The sequence below is a fragment of the Zootoca vivipara genome, chromosome 3 (genome assembly GCF_965207765.1).
Source record: "Zootoca vivipara chromosome 3, rZooViv2.hap1.1, whole genome shotgun sequence".
NCBI lineage: Eukaryota > Metazoa > Chordata > Lepidosauria > Squamata > Lacertidae > Zootoca > Zootoca vivipara.
Genome location: NC_142586.1, coordinates 60,906,275 through 60,929,476, shown reverse-complemented (window position 1 = coordinate 60,929,476; position 23,202 = coordinate 60,906,275). Strand labels below are relative to the sequence as shown.

The 23,202-nt window shown below is 41.2% G+C and overlaps 2 protein-coding genes across 10 annotated transcripts in view; both read right to left on the bottom strand.

Moving 5' to 3' along the window:
* Positions 1–411: 411 nt before the first annotated feature.
* LTV1 (LTV1 ribosome biogenesis factor) lies at positions 412–13,395 on the bottom strand. Its single transcript, XM_035108832.3, has 11 exons — positions 13,262–13,395; positions 11,822–11,953; positions 10,547–10,738; positions 8,336–8,423; positions 6,259–6,400; positions 5,009–5,243; positions 4,461–4,588; positions 3,167–3,303; positions 2,884–2,936; positions 1,872–2,072; positions 412–792 (listed from the first exon to the last, which is right to left on the bottom strand). The coding sequence occupies exons 1-11, from the start codon at positions 13,262–13,264 to the stop codon at positions 679–681; spliced, it is 1,425 nt and encodes a 474-aa protein (XP_034964723.1). The 5' UTR covers positions 13,265–13,395; the 3' UTR covers positions 412–678.
* Positions 13,396–16,255: 2,860 nt separating this feature from the next.
* Positions 16,256–23,202, bottom strand: part of PHACTR2 (phosphatase and actin regulator 2) — a 94,109-nt gene continuing 87,162 nt past the window's right edge. For all 9 annotated transcript variants that reach the window (XM_088666231.1, XM_088666232.1, XM_088666233.1 and 6 more), the window contains 2 exons: positions 20,565–20,641; positions 16,256–18,493 (listed from right to left, as the gene is read on the bottom strand). In XM_088666231.1, coding sequence (XP_088522357.1) covers positions 18,478–18,493; positions 20,565–20,641 — 93 coding nt within the window. In that variant the 3' untranslated portion in view covers positions 16,256–18,477. The remainder of the gene's footprint in view (positions 18,494–20,564; positions 20,642–23,202) is intronic.

Sequence of the window (23,202 nt, the reverse complement as noted above, 5' to 3'; positions counted from 1 at the left end):
CTGGCTAGCTGCCTGTAGTGCTGAAATATATGGGCCTGCTAGTGGAAGCCCATGCAAGGACTGATGCTGGCACAACATGGCTTTCCTCTCCTCCCACAAATTGTTCTGGAGGTTCAGGAGAATCCCTAGAACAGCACGCAGGGTGAAGAGGGGGGAAATCATTTTGCCAGGCAAGCAGAAATGCCCATAATTATCTCCTTAGTGCTATGTTGAATTCTACCATTTGACTCACGGCCTGATACTTTAACATGAGGTTCTTAAAATAACACCCTGCCTCTCCAATCGCAGGAGTTAATTTCTCTTGAACACCATTCCTGTAAGCAGCAACACAGAAGTATTAACTTAAACGTTAAACCAAGTTTTGAAAGTCTAATTGTTATAATGAAATAAAAAAATTCCTTCAGTAGCACCTTAAAGACCAACTAAGTTTTTATTTTGGTATGAGCTTTCGTGTGCATGCACACTTCATCAGATATTACAGCAGTTTTATTTCAGTGGTACCCAAAAATGATTTTGCATGTAACCAGGTGCCGATAAGTGACTATAAGTGACTATATCTGAATTCAAAAAGTCATTATCTTAAACTTTGCTGTTCTCAGGCTGAAGACAGAAGTTCCAAAAGGTATCAGCAAAGAGTATGGTAGCTGAGTGTCCTTAACATGAAGCAATTGTTTTTCATTATGACAGCTTGATCCCTTGAATATTCTGTTTCAGGTTGAGCAGCTCTTTCTCTTGCCTCGTCTTCTCTTGCTTGAAGGCCAATCTGTTTGCTTTCTTCTCCACTCTGCGTTCCTACACAGACAAACCATTTACTTACATTTCAACAAAGAAGTTCCCAAAGCAGTTTCCTTAATAAAATAGTATGTGGTCTCTGCAGCCCCTCACATGCTCTCCAGTCATCTGTGGAAGACCCTCCAACCCTCCTGAACAGTTTTTGAGGGATGTGCAGGGAGAAGGAGGAATGTGAAGCCCCTTCCAGAGCAGAAATCCATTCTGTTTGTGCACAGGCAGCATTGGATACAACCCAAATGCACCCTCCACAAGCTTTGGAGGGCACCACATTGGCTATTACATGCTACAAATGCTGCAGAAAGGCATCTCATAAGAAAAACTAGTTTATTTCTATTGTTATCGCTAGTAACATGTAGAGAGTTCGGAATGAAGCTACCAATTTGCCAATCCTTTCAACTATATGCATGCCAGTTTTTGGGTTCTTTCTCAGACTTTCAGAGTCTGGGCTGCACTTTTAAATTTATTGTACCGGTCACAAACAATGCAAAGATTCTTGCAAGCAGCCAGCTGCTATGAGCAAAGATCTGTCAAAAAAATAGCATAAATCCAATACAGTACTAGTATTAGCAATCGAAATGGAATGAAGAAACACCTGCCCCCTCCTAAACCCATACAGAGAAACACCATTAGAACAAAGCAGCATCTTTTCCCAATCAGATGGAGATTAACAATTGATAAGGATCTAATATAGCGCACAATAGTGTCACCTTTTGATTAAGTTACATTTACCTACTCCCTTCTGAGTAGGTGATCACCTTCTGATCCGGACCAGTGTCACTGTGGTGCTCAGTGCACATTGCTCTCTGCACCCTTTAATTCACAACAATAATTTAGCATATTGTAAAAGGACAGAAGTCAAAAGACATATGATGCAGAAATACGCCTGCATACGCCTCATGGTCTCAGTCTGCTTGGTGCTTATCTATGGGAGACAACCTGGAAACAGTGAAGTTATCCAGGTTCATGTTCAAAAGTTAGGATGTAAATGGATCTGGTTCAAGTTAAAACTACTTTAGTCCAAGTGACAATCAGACAAATGCACATTTTAGTATCTACTGAAAAAAGCGAAAGAAGCCTACCTTTCGTTCTTCTTTGATGGCTTGTTTTCTAGCTTTCCGATCTTCTTTACTCTCATTTTTACATCGTGGCTGCGTGGCTACTCTTGGCAGGTCACTGTCGTTAATCATTTCCATGCGCTCGACCTGCTTAGCTGTAAGTCCTCTTCCGGGCAAAACGCCCAGAGGGATTCCTGTCTTACTTGACACTGCAATTGGTTTGGGCTGAAAAGTAAATACATACAAACTAACAAATCTTTTTTCTTCCCCCACCCTTTGCTATACTTTTTCATGTCATGTATAAGCCAACACTAACATTGTGGATTTCTTCTCCAATCAGCCCAGTCCAAAGTTCATTGCAGCAGAACCTATAGGCCCTAAGTGTCAAATCAATGTTCAAAGCTCAATTTATAACCTCACTTGGGGGGGGGGGATGTCTGTTTGGGTATGATTAAATAATAATAAAAATGTATTCTTGTTCTGTTGCAATATTTATTAAATGGCTTCCTTATAATTGTTGAAATTTGGCAGATTACATAGAAATTACTTGAAACTGTGCATGTATGTTTAGTATTTAAAGTACAGAATAGTGAGAATTTTTTAGCTTCTGATTTCCAGGTAAAACAAGTTACTAAGAACTTGTTTTCTGGGAGCAATACATGCAAAAATATTTAATTCCGCTAAAAGGAAGAGAGAAAAGACACCAACCAGTCTATTCTGGATCACTTTTGAGTAATGACAAACAGGTCTGAAGAACAGTTACAATTCTCCCAGAACACGTACGCTTCTGACCACACATGCTATTGGGATAGGGAACTAAAGAACTACACAACTACAGTAGTTATGTGCATCCAGAGACAATAATCTTCCATGCCACATGGCTTTTAATTCCAAAAGACATTTTCAATATAGTAAGGCTTGTTATTTTATTTTTCCTTTAAAGCAAAAAAATCCCACTAGGCATGCTGAAATTCTTGGATGTGCCTATTATTGGTGAAAATTCTTAAAATGATATAAAATAGAAACTTCCATTTACCTTTTGTGGAACCTCAATAAGTTTTGGATGATTGTATAAGTTTGAATAGGTACCTTAAGGAGAAAAAAAGACATACACAAGTTTGAGTAATCAATCAGTTACTGTCCCAGTTATGATTTTAAAACGTTTGTTATAGACCAATCAATTTATTAATAATTTCTTATTCATTGGCCTTTTTCGTTAATAGTTACTGTGTGTGCTAGTTTGACACACAAAAGCAGCAGTATAATCCCTGCATATTTTAGCCGTTGGGGAAAAAAACCAAGTAGCTCTAGACACTAACTCAGAATGGATTCGCAATCCCACTTTTCTTTGGGTTCTTCAATAACCAAAGTTGCAATTTCTTCTACCTCATCTTCTTCCTCACTGGGGAGCAGCTTTGAATCTTCTTTGATTTCGAGACCTTCAAGTTTGACACAGCTTTTGGAGAAAAATAAAATATTCATGAAGGCATATTAAAAACATTTTAAATTTAAATCTGCCTTTAGCTGCTCTTCCATTGATCAATATACCCTAGTGCAGCGGTGGCTAATTTATGCTCTCCAGACTTTGTTGGACACCAGAATTCATCAGCCAGCATGGTCAATGGCCAGGGATAATGCAAGTTGCAATCCGGCAACAACTGGTATGGCAGAAAATGGTAGATATACATTATGTTTTTGAAAGGTGTAATTTGGCAAAGGAGTTCCCCTTAATTGAACATCACATTAAAATACAGATTTGCATAGTATCAGCAGGCATTCCAACTGCATAAAAGCTAAATATTTTTCTCTTAGCACAGCCTATATTGTTCCCTGACCCAGGTGTATATAATTAAAGGTATTTATTTATTTTTCATATAATGTATATACCGATTGTTAAACTTGACAGGACATTACAATTGCCCCTTCCATATCCAATACACACTTCATAATTGCTGCTAGAGGCAGAGAATGTTGATTATCCTGAGTCAATATGAAGTAAATTTTAATACATGTGTCAAGTCAAACATTTCGCCATCAATAGCTATATATTTAAAGGACTTTGGCTTTCTTCTTCTAACATAGTAATCGATCATCGGTAACAGCAGTCAAGCATGAATATAAACAGAGCTTCCAACTGAGCTCTTCCCCCATGAACCAGATAAACCACAACCAAATTAAACAATTAGAGAAATATAGTGTTTTTCATGACAATGCCTTTAAATAAAAATTATTCAGCTTTCAATGTAGTCTCTGGAAATTAATCAGTAAACAGAATACATAAACACTAAACCAGCAAAGACGCTTCCCTTCCTAGCATAAAATGGGAAAGCTGAAGCTGGGAGCTAAGGCTATCTATGTGAGTCATAATCTTTGGACTCTAGAACATCCCCTCCCCAGGAGGCTTCCCTGCTGCTCATGCAACTGTCCTTTTCATGCTATACATTGGCCTTTTTGATTAGCCTTTTTAAAATAATTTCATTTTTTTTAATGGCCTTTTAATGTTTTGATTGTAGCTTGTGTCCAACATTTGTAAATCACCCTGATGTTGAAAGATTCTATAGAATTTTTTAAAATTAACACAAAGAAATCAGACAGCTGGGACATTCTACATACTTCTTTGCCTTCTCTCTGTAGTAGTCATTCAAGACTTCCTGTAACCGCGTACTGTCACTGTGAATGAAACCTTCCAATTCGGCATTATCCAGTGCTCCAATTTCATCATCATCAAACTGCTCAAAGAACTAAACATAAAACACACAACACTCAATCCGAATATATCTGGAACTAATTATATAACTTCAGTAACAAATCTGAACAACAGAGGGAGAGGAGTTTTGAGAATAATTGTTTTCATTCTCCTAATTTCATTCTCCCTTATGCAAAAACTAATACAAATTTATTTGCTACCCTGCTGACTGACAATAACATAACTGCAGTTCAGAATAAATGTTACTCGATATTGAACAAAAATATGTAAGGTACATATTACAGAGTATGATTGTTTAGCAGTTAGTTGTCTTTCTATCATTGGGAAAATATGATAAAGTAGCCGTTTACACAGGGCTTTGATTTGCCTGTATCAGAATCAGAGTTTGAGTGGGAGAATATTTGCCAACAACCCTTTAAGATTCACCAGAATCATCACCGTTAGGTTACCTCACCTTCTCAAATCTCTCATCCAAAAGGCTCAACTGTTCATTCCTTCTCATTACTGAAGAAGTCATGGAGTATTCTGTGAAACGGCTCTTGGTCTCTTCTTGCATGAAAAGAAATTCTTTCATTTCTCCTTCAATCTCACTGTCATCTGACAATGGACCCTCCGAATCCACATCACTCTGGGTGCCTTCTCCATCCTCTTCCTCCATGTCCTCCCATTCATCTTCATCTCCAGACTCCCTAGAAAGAGCAGCCAAAAAGAAAAAGAAACCCAGCTATCTCATATATATTTTTAAAAGAAGTATTAAATAATTTCCATCTTGCACTTTAGCCAAAAGGGCTCCCAGGATGTCATTTGAAAAAGAGGTAGAAAGTGTGCCTTCAGGCTTACAATAAAAAACCAAAGCATAGAAGGAAAAGAGGTTGAAAAGCAAACTCCTACAGTTTTTATAACAACATGTAAACATAGCTTGATGGGAAGGGGGCTGAAGCCACTTGGTTTCTCTGCAGCTGCAACTGCAGCTGATGAGGATTATCTAGAAGGCTGTCAGGGGCCGGCAGCAAACATACATGACTGCTTCGCCACTATGGAAAGTAAACACAGGTGGGTCATAGGTAGTGATGGGCAGAACTCGTGGGTGCCTATGCTTCTTCTGCCAGCATATAACAAGGCAGACAGGTGGGGAAAGAGAGGCAGCTTCAGCAGCATTGATTCTAGGAGGCACCCTATTTCCCTTTGCCTCAGTGTCACAGGCAAGGATGGACTGGCACTGTGAGAAACAGGAGAGGACAGGATAGTTGGGCGAACTTTAGAGAGAAGAAGCTACAGAGATTTGAGAAACAATGTAAATGGTTGGGGGAGGATGAAGCTGAACTCTGAATGTATTGTTTGTTTTGCCAGAAGCCCTAAGAATCAGAAGTGTCTTAAGCCTTCCTTGGTAAAGAAATAAAGTGCTCAATAGGTCTACCCTAAATTGAAGGTGGTACACTTGAGCTTCTGATGGATCTATCAGGCTGCTGCTCTCCCTCCTCACATCATTTCTTTTCAGATTTCTTGTCTAACCAGGTCATAGGTCATTATTTTTCTTATTTTACAATTAAATAGCTGATGAGGTGCTGATTTTCAGACTCTGAAAGTATCTGTAGCGAAAGGAGCATGTAGATAGTTCCTTAGCAACATTTTTCCCAGTGGCAAAACACAAAACAAAGAACAGAAAGGCAACGAAGGGCAGTAATACTTTTTCCATTCCATTACCAACAAGCTTCCTTTTCTTGCTCTGTGCTTCCTTGATTAGCCCTTAAAATGAAGTCATCATCAAGAAGATTATCAGGATTGTCGAAATCAAAGTCATCGTCAAGTGCCGCAACAATGTCAGGATCAAAATCCAGCCTAGGCCCTAATGATAGAAAAAATAACACCTTATAAATGAGTTATGACAAGCCATTTCTCAGAAAGTGTCAGAGCTGAACAGCCAGGTTGCTGTAAACACCAGTCTTTAGCCAAGCATAGAAAACTATTCATTGTGGCTGTTCCCTTTATAGAATTCCCTTCTATGGCAGACTCAAACCTGAGTACCTTTTAGAAGTGTTGCAAGGACACCCCCCCCACACACACACCTGAATGGGAAGGCTTTTGGGGCCCAGAGCTAATTTAGAAAAGAGTGAAAAAAATTAGATTAATTATTTTTTACTGTGTTCTATGAGAGGAGTTGTGTCATAGCTTTTGATTTCAAATTACCAGTACTATTATTTTTTAAATTCAATAAGTAATTTTGCTATATTTAAACAGGCTGCTGCCAAATTCTTTTAAAAATACAAAAAAGCTGATAAAATGGTTATTAGTACACAACTTAAAAAAGAAACCCCAAAACTAGCCTGCATTTCAGGGTAAGTAACTTATGGTGCAGGGACCCAGGTGGCGCTGTGGGTTAAACCACAGAGCCTAGGGCTTGCTGATCAGAAGGTCGGCGGTTCGAATCCCTGCGACAGGGTGAGCTCCCGTTGCTTGGTCCCAGCTCCTGCCCACCTAGCAGTTCAAAAGCACAACAAAGTGCAAGTAGATAAATAGGGGCCGCTCCGGCGGGAAGGTAAACAGTGTTTTTGTGCGCTGCTCTGGTTCACCAGAAGCAGCTTTGTCATGCTGGCCACATGACCCGGAAGCTGTCTGCAGACAAACGCCGGCTCCCTCGGCCTATAGAGCGAGATGAGCGCCGCAACCCCAGAGTCGGACACGACTGGACCTGATGGTCAGGGGCCCCTTTACCTTTACCTTATGGTGCAACTCGGCCTGAAGCAAGGTGAGCGTCACAACCCATGGTCACCTTTGACTTTTTACCTTATACCTATTCCCCACCACACATGAATAGAAGAATGAGTATGATAGCCAACTAAGGTGGAAACCACACACATGTAAAAAAATGTTCTGACAGTGCTTTTTTTATTTAAAAAAAAATACATTGAATTTTCCACAAGGCTCACCATTGCCATCTAGTGTCACGTTGTATATTGCAATTAAAACACACCTAAAACGTTTTATTTGCAGCTGTATGAAAGGTAAAGGGATCCCTGACCATTAGGTCGAGCCGTGACCGACTCTGGGTTTGCGGCGCTCATCTTGCTTTATTGGCCGAGAAAGCCGGCGTACAGCTTCCAGGTCATGTGGCCAGCATGACTAAGCCGCTTCTGGCGAACCAGAGCAGCGCATGGAAACGCCGTTTACCTTCCCACCGGAGCGGTACCTATTTATCTACTTGCACTTTGATGTGCTTTCGAACTGCTAGGTTGGCAGGAGCTGGGACCGAGCAACAGGAGCTCACCCCGTTGCGGGGATTCGAACCGCCGACCTTCTGATCGGCAAGCCCTAGGCTGAGTCCTAAGTCAGACTTTGAGTTCATCCACTAAAATCAAAGGACAAGTCCAATGATCTCAATGGGTCTATTCTGAGTATTTACAAAACTGAAATAAAAGTTGTGTCCTTTTCCCTGTTTCCATAACACTTATTTCCAGCATGGTAGAACCATGCATTATGCAAAAATGTTTATCTATTCTGCATAATTGCTGCCAATTTGATTTTGATTGAAGAATAAAGAAATCTGTGCAATCCCAAAGCACCTAGAAAATAGTTTCACCTCCTCTATTTTCTATTAGACCACATAGTGACGCTGCTGCTAATATAGAAATTCTGCCGTAAAAGTATTCTGTAATAATAGATGCTATGGCAGAGAGACAGCTTAAGCCTATACTTTGAGAGTCACTTTCTAGAGAGTAGCCTCCATTTAACATAGTATATCTTCTTAGTAAATATGGACCAGACTGCAGTGTAAATTTAGTACCTGAAACGGGAGCGGCTTTGTTTAACAATCCCACGTCCTCTTCAAATTCTGATGCAAACACTGATGAGGGCAAGTTAATGGAGGGGGCCTAAAAAGCAAAAAATAATAATAAAATTACTCAAGACACAAAAACCACCAAATATTATTACTGTTTTAAAAAAAATATTTGCCTCTTTCTTCTGAAATTGGAGACACAGCACATGTATGTTCATTCCCCCCCCCCCAGTGGACTAGTGGAATTTCTCCTACAGAGTGCAAGTTGACAAGCAAGGCTGATGGAATCCAAAATCCTGCTTTTATAAGTAACTTCTGGAAAATGTTAGGCTGCTGAACAGAAAATAATATAGTGGAACTGACTTCTAGGATTAGTGTATTGTGCGACAAGCACAGAGTGCAATGAGATTGAGTGTTTGGGGGGGGAGGCTCGGTTAATTTCATTGTACACAGGTTGTACATTGACAATAAGGGTATTATTATTATTATTATTATTATTATTATTATTATTATTGAAAATGTCCCAGGTTTTTTGTGGATGCACAAACTATGGTGTTATGGCAGTATGTTCCATCACCACTAGCCAACTTATTAATTGATACGTGTTTGGTAAAAATCTTCCCTCCACACCTCTAATCCTTCCAGATGGCTGCCAAAGAGACATACAGCACCTCCCCCCCCATCTCATAGGTTGAAAAGGGCTTCTATAAATCTGCTTGATAGAAACTGAATTTAAAAATTACAAAATTTTGTCATTTGTGTTATTAGCTACTATTATTACAGACTTATTCACACCAATAGTAGATAAAAAGCCATGTTAGTCCATTGTAACAAAATTCACAGAGTCAATCAGTGAAAGGGGAAACTGCATTTTTGTCCTCATTGCTACAGTACATTGCTTTTGAGAGTAGTTCTTTGTGGCAAGGCTGATTACAAAATAAACTGATGATAATGCTTAGTAACATTAAGGTATATTATGAGAGAAACGTGTGGCTGAGGTTATAATGTAACCTAAAAACCAGAAGCCTAGCTCTGTGACTTTGTGATGGTCACAGAACACTTATGGCTGCCTTAGTAACAGTTGCTAAGGAGGGAGGTTTCAAGATGACTGTCTGAAAATGACTAGTGGGAGAAGCTCCCTTTGTTTATAGATGGACCAGGTGTAGAGTAAAATGCAATTTGCTTCCATCAAAGGGTCCATAAATTCAACTACCCGTTAGAATTTGTTCATATAGAATCACTGGCTAGCCCCTGAAAGAAGACCAACAGGTAAGGCTTCCCTGACAGGGGCAAGGACATAAGTGGTCAGAGGATCTGGCTGGAGGGAGAACAAAAGGCCAATCTGTCAGTTGGCTGCCAACTAGAGGAGAGCAGAGCTCAGCTTGGAAAGAGTAATGCTGGCAGTCTGCGAGAAAACTGCTGGGAAATGAGCTGGCAGCTGGGGAGAGCACGAAGGCATGCTCTAGGGTAGAGGTGACGCTTCAAGTAGGCACCAAAATCCAGAACCAGAGGGTTTCAAGATGAGCTCTTGAACAGAGGGTGAATTTTAGCAAACATCTGAACTATTCTAGAAGTCAATAGGAAGAAGTCTGCTGCTCAGCATCAGTTCCTCCTTATGGCTGTCTGGTGTGAAGAGGCAAATTGGGTCCCAGGGAAAAACTACTGGGGGCTTATCTGGCTGCAAAAACCCTCTCAGATATTAGGAACTGTTGCAGCAGATACCCTGGTTAACTGCAAACTGTACACTTAAGTAACTGCATCCTACCATCTGAAAAGCAACACTTTTTTCCTTTTTATGTAAATAATTCACTTAACAAAAAAAATCAAGTTTGTTCATCTGTCTCTAGTTGTGTTGTCAATCCCATGTCTATGTCATAGGAAGTAGGCTCCTGGGTTTCTTCAAGACATAGATAATTTATTTTGGTGGCAGTGGTTAAAGGTTTTAAAGTGAATGCAACATTCATTAAGGCCTGCTTGAGAACTTTATTAGGTATTACGGTAGGAAGTTCCATAGACTGAAGCCTCAAAGATTTCAAAAAACAACATACCTGTGATATCCACAATGTTTCATCACAACATTTATTAAGTTAGACATTTTCAGAATACTTTATTTAATAATTTCAATCCTGCCTTTTTTTTAAAAATAACTTTTTAAAACACGACTTCTTTGCTGAATGCCCTTATGAGAGTACCATGACAAGTACCTTGTGTACTTACTGGAATTTGCTGAATTTCCTCTTGTACCTCTCCTTCTGTGGTCACAACAATCCTGCCTTGTTGACTGGGTATGCTTGATGGAACAAGCTCAGAAGGTCCAGAAGCTTCTTTGAGATGTTGCAGGTAGTCATAATCATCATCAAAGAATACTCCATATTTCCTCTGTTCCTCTCTTCTTTTTTCATCAACCCCCTAAAGGTTTTTTTTAAGGGAGAGGTCCCAAATTTATTTATGTAATAATTCCAATTATGAATTACTTCCTATGAACCATTTCAAAGCAGTTTAACAATAAAAGCATCCGTCCAGTATTTTTGCTAAACATAGATTACAAGGAGGAAGCAAATATTTCAGGGAGAAAGCAGGCACTTTGGATACAGTAACTTTCTAAACACTTTTTATGAAGTGAACACAGATTTTAGAATTCCCTCACCCTCACAGGTGGCACTGTGGTCTAAACCACAGAGCCTAGGGCAGGGGTCCCCAAACTAAGGCCCGGGGACTGGATGCGGCCCAATCACCTTCTAAATCGGGCCCATGGACGGTCCGGGAATCAGCATGTTTTTACATGAGTAGAATGTGTCCTTTTATTTAAAATGCATCTCTGGGTTATTTGTGGGGCATAGGAATTCATGTTTTTTTTTTGCAAAATATAGTCTCTCCCCCCCCCCAAGGTCTAAGGGACAGTGGACTGGCCCCCTGCTGAAAAAGTTTGCTGACTCCTGGCCTAGGGCTTGCCGATCAGAAGGTCGGCAGTTTGAATCCCCATGATGAGGTGAGCTCCCGCTGCTCGGTCCCAGCTCCTGCCCACCTAGCAGTTCGAAAGCACGTCAAAGTGCAAGTAGATAAATAGGTACCGCTCCGGTGGGAAGGTAAACTGTGTTTCCATGCACTGCTCTGGTTCGCCAGAAGCGGCTTAGTCATGCTGGCCTCATGACCCAGAAGCTGTACGCCAGCTCCTTCAGCCAATACAGCGAGATGAGCGCCACAACGCCAGTCGTCTGCGACTGAACCTAACAGTCAGGGGTCCCTTTACTTTTACCACCTCCAAGTAGCTCAATTAGGTTTTTCTTTGAACTATACTTCCTTGAAAACTACACAGTGTAGTATGTATGCCACATGGTTTCAAAATGCAAAAATTGTAATGCAAATAAGTGCTAGGGAATTATTACACATTATTACAAACCCAAAAGCTTCAAGGCTGAAATAATTTCTGCCTCAATCCTCTGAATAGTAAAAGCTCAGCCACTTTCCTACAACACTGTATTTTATAACCACCTTCTGTGCAGGTAACAGAACTCTTTGGGGTGCAGTGTCATCTGCTGCCAAGGGGTCCCTCTGACTTCTGTGTACTAAATGAAAGGTTACGGCTTTTTTCTTTTCTATGAAGGGTTTCTTCCGCCTGTGAGGCTGCAAAACAAAGTAAAGATACTTAAGAATGATCCATAATCGACAACTTTCTGCCTAACTATATAGACTGCATTTGACTGAAACTTCCAATAACTTTTACAAGTATCTGAAATTGAAAAACAAAGCAAATTAGTCAAAAGTTGTTTGGTTATAGGCTTACCCACTGATCTGGGGCCTGCAGATACACATGCACTCAGCACCCACAGGATATCATTTCCTTGCTGGCTTGAAATAAGCATTCTGCTGTAGCCAAGAGATTAGGCTGTGGCGTGTGCTTGGCTGCATGGTGTATATGTGTGGTACCCATGGAAGTTTTGCTGGCTTTCAAAACTGACAATTCCTAGGTTAACAAACACACAATTGCAGCAACCAACATTTATGCACTTGTTTTATGTCTCAGATATGGGCTTACAGACCTCAGCTTCTCGTAGGAGAGATCCTGAGTGTTCCAAATACCTTTTGCCTGGTGGGTAAGAGAGCCAGAGCAGGCCCAACCATGAGGCAGGGTGAGGTGGCTGCCTCAGGTGGCACCCCCCCAAGGGGTAGCATGCCCATTCTGACAACCAGCTTTGTTGCTGGTCTCTCCGCTTGGTCAACAAGAGGGGAGCCGTTCTGCCACCCAGCACTGCCACCAGGCAGGATTGAGGTCTCCCCGCCTGGTGGTGTGGCAGGAGAAGCCGGTGCAAAATCTCTGCTGGGTAGGAGCAAGGGATCTGGAATCTCACCCTGCTGCTTGGCGGGTGAGACTCTGCAAAGGCTCCTCAAGGAGAAGCTCTTACAGACCTCTTACACTCCATCGCAAGGGTGGCAGTGGCCGAAACGCCTTGGGCCACCCACAAGGAAAGCAAAACAAATATGTTTCTTCGTTTGTTGTACAAACAAATGTCAAGATTACAAAAGTGATATTTGAGAGACCTTGGCTGCGTACATGGCATACATTTAAAGCACATCTCCTCAGGATTTTTGTGAAGTGTAGTTTTGCTGGGAATTGTAGAGTGTTGAGGGTCAGCTACAGCTCCCAGAGATGAGGGGAGATGCACTTCAAACTGTATGGCGCGTATGCAGCCTGTGTCATCTGCCTCCATTTCTGCCCCACTGTTATGCCTACTCAATCCCCCCACAACTGCTAAGAAAAGGCCACTGTGGCCTTAGGGTTCCAGCCCCGTCCCGGCAGGGAAGAGGCCGGAGGAACAACAGCAGAACTTCTCCCGAGGCTGCCAGCGCGACCCCGCGAGGAGGAGCGTCATGCTCAGAGCGCGCACGCAGGCTCCTCCTCCTCAAGCCGCCTTCACCTGCCCAGCCACCTACCATGGCGCGAGGACACGGGCGTCGCCGTCGTCACCCACCGAACGTTCCAAGACCCCTCAGCACACGAGTTTTTTAAAACCAGCACAGCAGCTGCCCGTGCCGACTCCGCTTCACGTGCTTCCGGCTCCGGCTCCGCTCTGGTTTTCCCTCTCTATGGCGTCCGCCATCGTTAGAACATACCAATTCATACTAGGCTGCTCAGAAAAAAGGGGGGCCATGGGAGAACCCACTCTACTTCTACTTCACTTGAATAGCACCGATGTAGAAATATTTCTCGTTAAAAGAAAAAAGTTGCCGTGCCTACTATTGTACGAAGTTACACGGAGTAAAAAATAAAATCAGAAAACCACCCCCGGCAAAAGAGCTCAATGGTGTTGACCCTATTTGCCAGGCGGAAGTGCTGGTGGGAAACGGAGAGGCACTGGAGTTCTGATACAAATTGAAATGCCCCGCTCTTGGCCGTGAGTCTCTATGGTCTCAAAGTGATGTCGCTCTACCCCACGGCATCTCAGTGGTGAAACCTCTGCTTATTGGGAGATATGTGTGCCTGAAGTAATAGGGACAAATGAATGTGGTTGTATGTACTGTACAGTATACGGAAAACACCAATGTGTACTGCGATGGCGTGTGACTTCAGTTTTGCGGCATCATCTTTCGTGTGCTGCTACAATTTTATCTTAGGGGCGATATGAAACTTTGTTTCACCATACAGAGAATTCAGGGACAGCGTGACACATTTTAGCTCCCCACCCCACCATTGCAGAAATTAGGATATATTTCTGCCTTTCCTTGTTGTTTGCTTAAATTAAAGTGATAGCCCAGGAACTGTCTTTTTTGCTTTTATTGCTGTGTCAGGAGCTTTGTTTATTTGTGTATTGTATGTATGTATGTATGTATGTATGTAAATACTGTAAATAAATGTTTTATGCACAATCATGTCAAGGCAATGTATAATAAAAACAGGAACACAAACACACACACAAATCCATTGATACATTTAAAAACAAACAAACAAAAACCCCTAAAACAATGCAAAAAAGACACTCCTGGCAAAGACCCATTTACCCAGCTGGAAAAGCCTGTGTGAACAAAAATCTTACCTGTTGTTTCTTGACAGGAATGCTATTCCACAGAACAGGGGCAGCCACACTGAAAGCAGTGCTCCAGGTTACTGTGGGACAGGCTTCCGAGATCTTTGGAACTTGCAGAAGAAATCCCTTCAGAATACAGTGATCTACTATTCTACTGGGCATTTAAAGGGTAGGGTCTGTCAAATAACCTGATCCTGAGCTGTATAGAGCTTTAATTGTTAGTACCAACACATTGAACTTGGCCTAGTAGCAAATTGGCAATAAGAGCATATCCCCCAAGCAAGGTGATTTGTGGTAGTTTGCCCCAAGCAACCTTTCATGTTATGAAAGTTGATGAGTGGAACGAAGTAATCAAGGCGCTCACATTGTTTCTCAAACTTGAGCCTCCAGCTGATGTTGGACTAAAACTCCCATCACCCCTAGCTCACTTCATAAGAAACAATTGGGGCAGCAGCTGCCAAGAGGAAGGTTCTAATTAAAGGTGCAGATGACCTCTGTTAAGTGGAACTTCTCAGTAAACATAAAAGATCTTGGGTAAGTGAACAGGCATTGCTAGGTTATATAGCTCAATATTAAATCCTTAATTAAACCACTGTTTTAATTCCACTTCTAGCCAATGGCAGAAAAACATTTCCTCAGCCGTGCAGTAGCCAGGAATTTTTTTTTGGGGGGGAGGCCTTTGGGGGGGCAGAACCGACGTGATTGGTCAGTTAGTTATTTCTATTGTTTAACTTGATCGGGAGGGGGCAGCTGTCCCCCTGCCCACCCTGGCTACACCCACGGCCCTCTCCACCAATTACATTTCTGGGGTCTGAGTTTGCCTATCGGCAATACAGCTCTGTGTGCTTAACCCCATCACATGTTAACTAGCATCATTAAAGCTGACTGCATATCTCCTACATAAAGGAGATGCAGCTTCAAGCATTCCTGCCCTGCCCTGCCTTCCTTGTTCCATTGCTCACCTCTTGCTTGCTTGCTGTGGGAAAACAAATGAGAGCCCTGTGAGAAATGGGATCAGGGCAGGGAAAGAACAGTGGCACCATCTTTTGTGACCATATGTGTGTGTGTGTGTGTGTGTGAGAGAGAGAGAGAGAGAGAGAGAGAGACAGACAGACAGACAGACAGACAGACAGACAGACAGACAGACAGATGGGCGGACTCCAGGTTGTGACCTAACCATTTTGGAGAGAGAAATAAGCTGTTTTCAGTATGAAGTTTCAGTGCCAATTTCTCTGGGCAATATCCAACTAAATCATACTCAAGAGAATACTAACTTGATTTCAGTGGGTCTACTTAGAGTATGATCACCATTAGGGTATCACCATTTTTCTCTCACGTAGCTGAGGAGCAAGCTTTCATGTTCTCCAACCAGTAACAGAGATAGGAATGCTGAATTTACTTCTGCTATTCATTATATGTTATAATACAGCAGTGTGACAGAACAGTTTCACTTTATTTCTGAACCCATTTAACTGACTGCAATGAACGGAACGGAACAATATTGATTATTTTTCTTTGCTACGTAAGGTATTCAGATGTTTCTTTAGGTCATTAGTAGTGGTTAGCAATATCCCTTTCACCTACCCAATATTTAGAAACTATGTGCATCTCAATATGATACGACTGGGAAATGCAATTATTTTTTATTTTGGAGGTGTGGGGAATACAGCCCACTGCACTTAATGGAAATGGAAATGTATTAGTAATGAACATGATACAATATTAGCAGCTTAACTGTGTGTCCACTTTTTAAAGGTTTCTGGCTGCAATCCCACATAAACTTACTTGTAAGTGCCATTGAGTTCAGTGGGGCTTAACTCGGAGTACACACATATCGAACTGCACTGTTGGACATTCTTAACTTTTATAACTAAAGCTAACCCATAAGAATACAATACAAGTGTTGAGGTAAAAAATAATAATTAAGTGACAGAGACCATTTATTGCCTGAAAAAAATACATATCTTTTATAATTAAGAACTAAACAGGGCACATAGACAAAAATAAATTGTAGTATGTACATACATTAAAAAGGATAAATAGCATATATATATATTGTAATACTGCAATACATGCCATTGTGTATTTCAGGCCCAGAAGTTTCACCGTGTACATTAAAAGGATAAATAAGTGCTAATATAAGACAATTTTAGTGTAAACAATGTCATAGGCTTATAATAAGCCAACATACTCAGGGCCAACATAATAAAGCACATATTGCCTCTCTCACCACCGTATACTATTTAAACTTAACTAAACATGTATTCACAAATACAATTACAAGATGGTATAAAAGTAGACAATTTGCTTCGCATTATTAACACACAACAAATACAGGCTGTAGGTTCCAAGGCCTTTCTATAATTTTCACGAGGTCCTTTATGGGGATGTTGTAGGGACACCTACGGAACGACCCTTCCCCACACAGGCACAGAGTCCACTGGCTGAGAGATCCCTGAAGGGCAGTACCCATTTGGTACATGGATATAGAGCGCACCAGACCCTTTTAGGGAATGGGAGATAAGAACATAAGAAGGGCCGGCTACGTCACGACAATGGCCCCTCAAGTACAACATCCTGTTCCCACAGTGGCCAACCAGATGCTTATGGCAAGTCCACAAGCAGGACCTGAGATCTGTATTAACCTTCCATATCCCAGTCCAGCCCTTTCCCCTCGACTTGATCAAGCAGGCTGGACAAAGATATAAGAATTGTGTACAGGCAGCATCATTCCTCAGACCATCCGGACACAATGCCTGTGTACATTTGCTACAAGAGGAGAAACAAGGCTCTGTTATGTGGAATGAGTTCTCCCCACCCCCCATTTGCAGACACAGTGGTCACATAGGGAAGGGCCGTGCCCATACTAATATTCTCTGCACATAGTCCCAAACACAAAGGCAATGTAATACCCATATATTCTGTGGCCAGCAAATGATGTTGTCTATCAAAAAAAAAATCTGCTCTTTCTGCCCTGGAATGGCCAACTACGAGAGTGCTGGCACACGGCAGTAGCATGAGGTTGTGCAGTTTAGAGGGAAAGTCTTGGCAAGTGCCAAGAAGCAATAGCTTCTAGGTCTTATACTATGTACTCTGATCCAAGAATCCGTTAATGTAACTTAAGCTATAAAGGAAAAAATATATAGACCCAAACTGCTTGCTAAACTGCTTTATTGTTCACTTTCATTTCTGCTTGGCTTCAGAATTTGATTGTTAAGACTTGCAGCCTAAGCAAGGCTAGAAGTCAGCAATTCAGCCCCAACTTCAAAAACCAGATTTTTCAAAAGGCATTTCCATCTGCATCTTTTCATTACAATTTCACGTATTGTCCTTCCTCAACGTTTCTCAAATTAGTACATGATTATGGAGGACCATGATTTGCAATCATGTTGCATTCCTGCACATAATTGCATGCTCAAAAGTTCTGACCTCCTTCTACTGCCCAGCTCTGCTCAAGATTGTAGCCTCAATGCACTTTTAAAAAGCATGACAGTCATATTTTTAAAAATTATTATTATCATTTAAAAGCCTATAAATCCAGCTAGGACTAATTACTGGCAAATTCACTGGCACTGCGCTGTATTGTAAGCCCTGTTTATTAAGAGAGAACTTTATGTTCTCCACTTGGCTGTGAAAAGTTGAGGATTCTGGAACAGCACACACAGAATTGCTCACATTCTTGGATTTGCACTTTTAAGAAGTTATCCGTTACCCCCATATAACATTAGGTTACTTTCATGAAGAATGCTATTAATTTTGCCCTAACATTATTCTATTGGCTGACAGGTAGGGGCGCTCCTCTGTCTGTTTCTAACCTACATGAAAGTGGATTCTTACCACTTCCTGGCAACAATTACCCTCAGTTTTTTATCCTAGCTAAAAAAGGTATAATTTACTCTGAATAAGATGACCTCAATTTTCCTCTCTTATTATGCAACTGCTATCATATTCCTTCCAGGATCTCTCTTAGATTCATCACTTTTGTTAAATGTGGAGGCCACATTGCATTGTTCAATGACTTCAGGTTAAACTGCTGCAGACATTTCAGTTGCAGTACACTCTTGAGATGCTGTGTTCTCCCCATGTTGAAAGTTTGTGTCTGGATTGCAGGGTATTTTCAAACACTTATGGACGGTGAAACCTGCAGTAGGATAAAAAGGGAAATAAACATTTATTTCAAAATCTCTCTTCCTGGTCCTGGAGATTTAGCATGGGTCCAAATATCTGTAAAAGCCAAAACATTCAAATTCTGTTTTCTTTGTACTGTATATGACTTGAATCTGTATTTCAAGTGTGTTTAAGACTGAACTGAGCAACATGCATATAAAATGACTGCTAAAATTTTTAAATCTCCATGACTGACAATGTAAACACTTGCTTCTTGGCTCTCTGTGTGCTATTGGATCTGGAATAACGTTCAAATAATTACAGAGATTGAAAGGATGAAAGTTGAATGGACGTTTGTGGAAGACTTAAAAGAAAGCTTAAAACTTGTGATTAATTTTGACCTCTTAAAACTGGGGGGAAGAGATGTTGATGGCAATCCTTTATTTAGATTACATTCAGAATGGTTTGGTAATCCTTTTTAATTTAACAGCAGGATGCCTTCCCACTTTGCCTATTACTTTAAATTAGGGGATTGGCAATTGCTTTGGAGATGGGGGAGAAAGTACTTTGCATTTCCTGTCTCTTACATACTAGAAATAGAGTTTTTTGCCTTGCTGCATGAGTTGGAAAGAAAAGCAATGTTTAGGGAACAGGAGATGCAAAAACCTTGTGCTTTGATCATGTCAGAAGCCACTCTCAGAAAAACAGACAACATGGGTTTCTGTAATGCTTCTGTAATGCCTACATTTAAAGCAGTCCATTAGAGGAACCACTTTGTAAGATATTTAGAATCTTCTCCTATCTTTAGTACATTTTATGCATTTATTTGAGACATTTAGCACATAGTGACTCAGGGTGCCCCACTGGAAAAACTGAACGGGTGGTATGCCAGTATCAGCCAACATTGAAAGTTACAGCGATGTGCAAAATTGTTCATGTGTCAAAGGAATATGCTGCAAAGCAGCACAATGAAGCTAGCATTCTAAAATGCAACTTGCCTACTATTGGTACAGAGTTAATGCTGCAGCCCTATGTACTAAGTACGGTAGTACAGTCGCACCTTGGTTCTCGAACGCCTTGGTACTCATACGTTTTGGCTCCTGAACGCCGCAAACCTGGAAGTAAGTGTTCTGGTTTGCGGACGTTTTTCGGAAGCCGAACTTCTGACATGGCAGGAAGCTCCTGCAGCTAATCGGAAGCTGCGCCTTGGTTTTCGAGTAGTTTGGGGAGTTGAACGGACTCCCGGAATGAATTAAGTTTGAGGACCAAGGTATGAATGTAATGGTGCACAGAGCACAGTTGGACAAGGCAGTATGGCAGGCCAGACATGGTCAACTTCCCTCTTCATACTGAGCTCTGCTGTTGCTATATTCAAATAAGCTATTCATTCGAAAAAGATCACTATAGCCAGAAATTCCTGAAGGGTTCTCCCCAACCTAACCCAAGCCCCTCAGCTTTAAGTGAAGTTCATATGTACTACATCAGTGAAAACAGAGGCAGGGACAAAAAAACTCTAGATAAATGCATAGCTATAAAGCTGGCTTTTATTAGTCAGGGTAAGAAGTGAAACAAAGCTGATGAACTTGTCAGGATGCCGATTGCTCATAAAACCATAAAAAAGTTATCCATGTTCCTGGTTGTGTGTAATAATTTCTGCCAAGACAAGGAGGACACTGTGCAGGTAGCCCATACCTCAGGCCCCATTGCCACAAGCATTTGTACCAAGAAATCAAGGACTAGGCTGAGGTGCAGGTTTTTGCTGCATCAGGGCCAGATCTAGAAATCCTTCTACACATAAAAGATCATTATTTTCAAACAATGGTAAATGACATACTTGCATAATGACCTTTAAAACAAATGTCATCTGGCAGCCATGTGTGGCAGGGTGTGAGGGACTCAATAAGTCTCTGCTTTTCATGCCTACCTGAGACTTCACAAGGGTGTGTGTGTTAAAGCACCAGGCAGGTTATAACATATTGCTAATGGTCTGTGTTCAACAAGGTGAACCACAGGTTGTAAACCTGATAAATAAGGAACCTAGTATCAGAAAATATTGCTTCTGAAAATTGAAATACAATCTGGGTTGAACCCCCAAATTTCCTTACCTTGTAAACTGCCGACTCTCTTCATGTACTTCCATTTCGGTGCTTTTAAATTCATTTAATTCTTTCCTTATTGCTGCCTAGTTTAAAAGACAAGTACTGTATGAGATAAGACTGCACACACACACACACACACACACACACACACACACAATGTAATAAAGTAATAAATATATATTTTATGTAATGTATTTACCATTCTGGAAAGAGCAAAGTATTATTTTGTGTCTAGCCCATTTTTATATGTTTATTTTCATAACATATACAGTTAAACTTCTGTTCTCTTCATATCTCAGTGCAACCCCATATTTTGTCAGTATGAATATTATACCATGTAAAGTTGTACACCATGACGTTTTAAGTGTAACTAAAAGGACAGACCCCCCCCCCCGAACAGACAGGTGAAATCCAATACCTAATCCAAAAAGAGACCCCCAATCCCCACTTTAAATTTTACATCTATGGGCTCGTTGCTAAATAGCTGTAATTCAGTGCTGCTTCCAATGTTCCACTTACATGGTAATGTTTGATGATCTTGCTCTTATGTCAGTTCTTTTACAATACACAAATACTCATGTCTATTAAAAAAATGTGCACCACTGATCCACTCTCACAACCTCAGCACACCTACATTCTTAGGTGTGTTTCACAAGACACAGGAAATTACATACAAGGCCCTGCTATGTTGTTTCAGCTCAAAGTCAATTTTTTCTTTCCATCTTCTTTATCTAAAACAGTATTTGTGGTTCATAAGATAATTCCAATAGAAAATGGCTCTAGCTACAAAGAGTGCTGGGAAGAGAGGTCTTGCAGAGGTAGAGACAGAAAGGGAACCAGCCACCTGTTGAATGGGCATCCACAAAGTGATTATAGCAGAATACAGTTCTAGTGTAGTGGATGACTAATACTTTATGCATAGCAATTGCAAAGAACTGCAGGATTCCTGCCTTCCTTGATGGAGGACAAGATATGAGGCATGTAAGATGCTTCCTGTCTAGAATTTAGCTCCTATTTCAGTTTTCTGTAACATCAGGTGAAATGTTTGGACATTCAGGTGGCAAATTATTAAAAAGCAAAGTAACCATTCGGTGTACTTTACATTGGTAATGAGAGTTGACATTTAAAAAGAAAGATTAATCAATTTGCTACCTCTTCATTTATTCCATAGTAATTTTCTAAAAAGGCTAGCTATCTGCGTACAGCTATTACCACAAATACTTTTATGATAATCGCTGCTTTTCATCCCCATCGCTCCATGAAGGTCATAGCTACTCTTATTCTATGCTTGCATTTTGTTTTTTGAAAACACCATTAATACCTCTCAATAATCCTTTATAAAAGGCATCTCATTAGAAGTAGAAATCTTTCAGTGCAGGACAGAATTGCAGCACAAAACAATTATTATGCTGTGTCACCACAATGATATATCTCCAACCACACTCTCCTGTTTCAGCAGAGGATTATCTTGCTTAATTCTCGTAGTGATGTTGAAGCATAAGAGTTATGCAATAGCAATGAAGTGTTAAGTACCAGAACAGATATCTCCTACTTTATCATATTAGGCCAGAATTAGAGACCTCCTCTCATATTCTCCTCAACACAGTCATGTGCGACTGAGAACCTTGACTTCACCAGGGTTTTGAACCACATATACAGGTCTTACATGTATAGAGTTGCATATGTTAAAGGTAAAAGACCTTACTCACAACCCAATACATAGTGGGGCCAAGTGGGTGCAACATTGTGATTAAAGGCTGTGGGGTTTAGGTGTCAGCACCTAAATAGAATTTACACTCTCCTTTTTCTGACAGTGATGTTCAGTAATGCGAAACCTTCAGAGAATGAAGTGGAGCAAGGCACTGGAAACTTGCAACATGGCGACGTCACATCATGAGTTTTATGTTACAGAACATTAGGTGCGGGGAGAGAAAGTGGAGGTAGAGATGCCAGGCTGCCTAGTTCCAAACTTAGTAGCATGAATTTCCTCCCTGGAATGCTGGAAGAAGCGAGAGAGGAAAGAAGGCTGCACACACCTTGAGGTATGGTTTAAAGCAGACATAGGCAAACTCGGCCCTCCAGATGTTTTGGGACTACAACTCCCATCATCCCTAGTGGTCAGGGATGGTGGGAATTGTAGTCTCAAAACATCTGGAGGGCCGAGTTTGCCTATGCAATAGTAGGGAATCTTTTTCAGCTGCAGGGCTGCATTCCCTTCTAGGCAACATTCTGGGGGTACATTCCCCACCAGTGGTGTGTAGGGCCAGAAGAAAAAGTGGACAGAGCAATGACAGCAACTTTTACCTTTGACGTGCTTTCGAACTACTAGGTTGGCAGGAGCTGGGACCGAGCAATGGGAACTCACCCCGTTGCGGGGATTTGAACCGCCGACCTTCTGATCGGCAAGCCCTAGACTCTGTGGTTTAACCCACAGCGCCACCCGTGTCCCTTTGTACAGTAGACTAATTTCTCCACACACTCACTCATTCCTTGTTATCCTCCAACCAGAAAAATAAAATAGTTGAGGGAGCTCAAAGATAACATTCCAGCTATCAAAAAAAAAAAAAATCCACCCAAGAAGTGTGTGAAATAAGGCTGGGGCTGGGGGCTAGGGTGAGAGGATATGGCATGAAGAGAACTCTCA

Bases quoted from the DNA above. Each gene is read 5' to 3' on its own strand.
- LTV1 (XM_035108832.3), bottom strand. The intron at 6,401-8,335 runs GTACTAAATTTA...TTCTATCATTAG, and splicing joins CAAAGCCGCTCCCGTTTCAG to GGCCTAGGCTGGATTTTGAT. The intron at 2,937-3,166 runs GTTAGTGTCTAG...TTTCTCCTTAAG, and splicing joins GGATTGCGAATCCATTCTGA to GTACCTATTCAAACTTATAC.